Source organism: Tupaia chinensis, unplaced genomic scaffold (genome assembly GCF_000334495.1).
Source record: "Tupaia chinensis unplaced genomic scaffold, TupChi_1.0 Scaffold000621_1, whole genome shotgun sequence".
NCBI classification, from domain to species: domain Eukaryota; kingdom Metazoa; phylum Chordata; class Mammalia; order Scandentia; family Tupaiidae; genus Tupaia; species Tupaia belangeri.
Genome location: NW_006160141.1, coordinates 43,329 through 47,989, shown reverse-complemented (window position 1 = coordinate 47,989; position 4,661 = coordinate 43,329). Strand labels below are relative to the sequence as shown.

The 4,661-nt window shown below is 46.3% G+C and overlaps 1 protein-coding gene across 1 annotated transcript in view; it reads right to left on the bottom strand.

Annotated features, from left to right (window-relative positions):
• The window catches only part of LOC102481618 (tetratricopeptide repeat protein 23-like), a gene marked incomplete at its 3' end in the record, with an annotated part of 32,616 nt that extends 29,227 nt beyond the window's left edge, over positions 1-3,389 (bottom strand). Inside the window, 2 exon segments of the mRNA XM_027775959.1 lie at positions 2,573-2,696; positions 3,381-3,389. Coding sequence (XP_027631760.1) covers positions 2,573-2,696; positions 3,381-3,389 — 133 coding nt within the window.
• Between the last annotated feature and the right edge of the window lie 1,272 nt (positions 3,390-4,661).

Sequence of the window (4,661 nt, the reverse complement as noted above, 5' to 3'; positions counted from 1 at the left end):
CTCATGCCAGGTGTGTGTGCGTGCGTGCCCAAAATCCTAAGAGAAGAATGCAGGAGAAGGGACTGCAAGCGACCTATAGCGAAAACCTCTCAAAAAAAAAAAAAAAAGAAGAAGAAGAAGAAGAAAAATCAAAAAGGTGTCAAAATAGAAAGTTAGCTCTGTCCCTATAGTCTTGGAGTATAAAGAATATATCTTCTGGGCCAGCAGTGGTTAAGGCACTGGATTCCACATGGCTACCTCCACAGTTAAGCCTACCTACGGTTTTTGTGTTCAAAAAAGAAATGTACACTGTAAAGACGTGATAAAATATAAATTAAAATAAATTTTAAAAAATTTCTAAGAGATATATCTTTGACAAAGATTACATAATAAGTGTGTGAAGAAAATGGTGGCAAATATCATAGACGAAAATATCAGGAAAAATCTGGAGGCCAGCAGTTGGTGTGGTGGTTAAGGGCTGGACTCCCGCACAGCCGACCATGGTTTGAGTCCTGGACCTGGTGACTTGCTTTCTCACTCTCTCTCTCTTCTCTCTTACTCTCACTCTGTCCTACTCTGGTCAAATTAAAATATATAAATAAACAAATAAAGTTAAATAAAATCATTCTTAAAGAAACAAAAAAAAAGAACACTGGCTCTGGGCCAGCCGTGTAGCTTAGTGGTTACGTGAGCTGGATCCCACAGGGCTAACTACAGTTTGAATCCCGGTTCTGGCAGCTTGTAAAACATGTCAGGCCCATGTATGGGTGTGTACACACTCCCCGCAGGGGGAAGAACTGGAGGAGAAGGAATTGTGGCAATTTCACAGCGCACTGCCCCACAGAAGGGTGTCCTCTTCCAAGTTTACATGTGCCCTGGCAACTTAAAGAAAAAATAAAAACAGAAGAAGAATATTGGCTCTTCAGTCAATCTTCCCAGAATGAACCCTCTGTTCACCCTTACTATGAAACTTTAGCTTCCTCTATTTTTTTTTTTGAGAGAGATTTTGGCTATAGTGGGTGTGCACTTACTGGAGAAAGAGAGAGAGACAGAGAGACAGAAAGCGAGACATCATCCCTCAGGGGGGATGGCCATGCCACAATCCCTTCCCCTCCATTCTCTTCTCGGGATCTTGGGCACGCACGCACACGCGCCCGGCATGAGTTTAAGCCACCAGGTCCGGGACTCGAACCATGGTTGACCACGTGGGAGTCCAGCGACAGCTTCTTCTATTTTAAATAGGGATAGCAGTAACACCTACCTCACAGGACAGTGAGGAAGACTGGGGAAGATTAGGCATGGAAAATAGTACAGTGCCTGGCACTCTATAAGACCTGAGCAAATAGCTGGTATTGCTTTTCTGTTAAGCAGAGAAAGGCGGACTCTCCTACAGAGAGACAATGCTGCCAGAGAACATCCACCATGGTGGGACACTGGGAACGGGCCCCTGAAATTCTAGTGCTTAGTCTCAGAGCAGCTACTTAGCCGCAGTGTGATCCGGGCTTAAGCTGTTTCAGCTCGGGCTCACTTCTTAGGCATTTAGAGACCGGGGAGGAGAGGGTGGGTGTTAAACTAGATGATCCCCCGAGGTCACGGCCCTAAGTCTTTGACCTAACAGGTAGGCCTGTCTACAATTGGATTCGGCTGGAATTTTAGTCTACCATTGGATTTGGCAGGCTTTGTCGGGTGACAATGCTATGCTTTTCCGTGTTTATCGTTTTATTTATTTGCTGGTCCATCATCAACGTCACTTCTCATTGAAAAAGTAGACTGTAAGAATTAACTATTTACATCTGGGTCTTTTTATTTATTTATTTTTGAGTGTTTTTTGCTATAGGGCGCGTGCGCTCGCCAGATAGAGAAGGAGAGAGATACAGAAAGTGAGAAATCACCCCCTCGGGGGGATGGCCACGCCACAATCCCTTCTCCTCCATTCTCCTCTCGGGATCTTGGGCATGTACACAAACGTGCCTGGTGTGAGTTTAAACCACCAGGTCCAGGACTCGAACCATGGTCCACTACATGGGAGTCCAGTGACATAGCCATTATGCCAACTGCTGGTCCTGTAACTATTTACATCTTTTTTTCTTTTTTTAAGGATTTTGCTATCAGGCACGTGTGCTCACTGGAGAGAGATGGAGAGAGACAGAGGGAGACAATGAAAGAGAAAGTGAGAACTTACCCCCGCACCCCCCCGGGAAGGGTGACCACACTGTAATTCCTTCTCTTCCATTTTCCTCTCTGGATTTTGGGCATGTATACATATGCACCTAGTGTGATTTTCAAGCTGCCAGTTTCAGGACCTGAACCACAGTTAACCAGGTTGGAGTCCAGTGCCTTAACCTCCATGCCACTGGCCAGCCCAGAACCCTACTTTAAAGATCATCCAAAATGAAACCAAAAGGGTTATAACCTTCCTTCCCTTTTTGTCCTTTGACTATATATTCATATCTTCTTGATTCGAAAAGGAGAATGCTTCTCAATATCTGGAAAGGAGAATAGCCCAAACCTCCTCCTCTTAGTTAAGAGTGAGTTGAATTTGGAGAGAACGCAGACACCCACTGACTGGGCGCTCTGTCTGTGACGGCCTCACCTTTCAGCTGGAGGTACCCTTGAGCCTGGTTGATGTGCACCTCTGTGAGCTTCCAGTGCGAGTCCCCATAGCAAATTCTCGTCAGTGCCACCCACTGCGTGAGCTCATGGACAGCCTGTTTATACTGTTAGGGAGGGAAACAAGTGCTTATCTTAAAACATGATAGTCGAGACCAGCAGATAGTGAAATGGTTGCATTGCTGGATGCCCACGTAGTTGACTGCAGTTCGAGTCCCAGACCTGGCAGCTTGAAACTTTCTGTCTCTGTCTCTCTCTGTCTTTCTGGTGAGTGTAAGCACCCTACAGCAAAATCCTCTCAAAACATAAATAAATAAATAAATAAATAAATAAATAAGTAAATAAATAAATAAATAAAATTCTTTAAAAATTTATTTTATTTTATTCATTGTCCTGATTTGATTTGATTTTTCTGAAGCTGACCAGAGAGAGAGAAGGAAAAGTGGGAAAGCAAGCTGACAGGTCTGGGATTCAAACCGCAGTCAGCCATGTGGGAGTCCAGTTGCCTTACTCACCATGCCACCTGTCAGCCCCCAGTAAATAATTCTTTAAAATAAAACAAAGGCACTTTATTATACACTCTCTTACATCAAACTCCTGAGAGTAGGAATGCACTTTTGAACTACTCTACATTTTTCTTTGTCATTGGCTGTAAGGCCTGTGTGGTTGCCAGAGGTGGACAGACAAAGAGAGGGAAAGCGAGAAAGCACTGCTCCGTGGAGGGGCAGGGATGGGCACGCCACTGTTCTTCTCCATTCTCCTTGCAGGATCCTGAGCACACCTGTACTTACGCACAGCATGTTCATCAAGCCACTGGGCCTGGGCATTGAACTGTGCGGTTGGCCATGAGGGATCCAGCAGCCTTCCCCACCATGCCGCTGGCTGACTCTACCTTCTCTTGATCCCACGTGAGGGCTCAGGCTCCAGGGTACGGGTGTAGGATGAAGGCTCCTCACCTCGTGGCTGCTGGCAGAGTGTGGCCTTCTCGCAGAGGTGCAGCTTCTCTCGCGGCGGCTGGAACAGTGCTGTCTGGGGCAGCCTGCTCTGGGGCTTCCTCCTGGGAGTGACGCTGACCGCAGCCACTGTCTCCTCTAGGTGGCCAGACACGTGTGCTTCCTGGGATTCCTGCATGCTTCTCCACTTTAAAAAAGTAGAGAAAGAGGTGTTAACTGACCACTGCCACAGTTACTTTCAAAATTAAAAACAAGGGAACCAGCAGTTAGCATAATGGCTATGTCGCTGGACTCCCACGTAGTCGACCGCGGTTCGCGTCCCGGACCCGGTGGCTTAAAACTCACGCCGGGTGCATGTGCGTGCGTGCCCATGATCCCGAGAGGAGAATGGAGGAGAAGGGATTGTGGCATGACCATCCCCCCTGGGGGGTGATTTCTCGCTTTCTGTCTTTATGTCTCTCTCTGTCTGGCGAGCGCACGTGCCCTATAGCGAAAATCTCTCTCAAAATTAAAAACAAAACAAAACAAAACTTCTTTTTTTTCCTCTAGGAATTGAAGCTGGGGGAGGGACCAGCAAGTAGCCTGGTGGCTAAGGGTGCTGGACTAACTCCCACATGGTCGACTACAGTTAGAGTCCTGGACCTGGCGGCTTAGTTTCTCACTTTCCCTCTCCCTCTCACTTTGGCCCTCTCTGGTCAAAATAAAATAAGTAAATAAATAAATAAAGTTAAATAAAATAATTATTAAAAAAAAAAAAGAAAAGAAATTGAAGCTGGGAGATCAGTAGGTTGTGTAGTGGTTAAGGCTCTGGACTCCTACATGGCTGACTATGGTTCAAGTCCTAGACCCAGAAACTTGAAAATCATGCTGGGTGCATGTGTGTGCGTGCTCAAGATCCCAAGAGGAGAATGGCGGAGAAGGGATTGTGGCGTGGCCATCCCCCCTGGGGGGTGATTTCTCACTTTCCCTTTCTCTCTGTCTCTCTCTGTCTTTCTGGCAAGCACATGTGCCCTATAGCAAAAACAAAACCAAAAACAAACAGACATCCACCAGCTCCCTTACTCTGAGCCACATGCTTATCATCAGCCGTTTTTCTTTTCTTTGTAACAGCCATGGCTA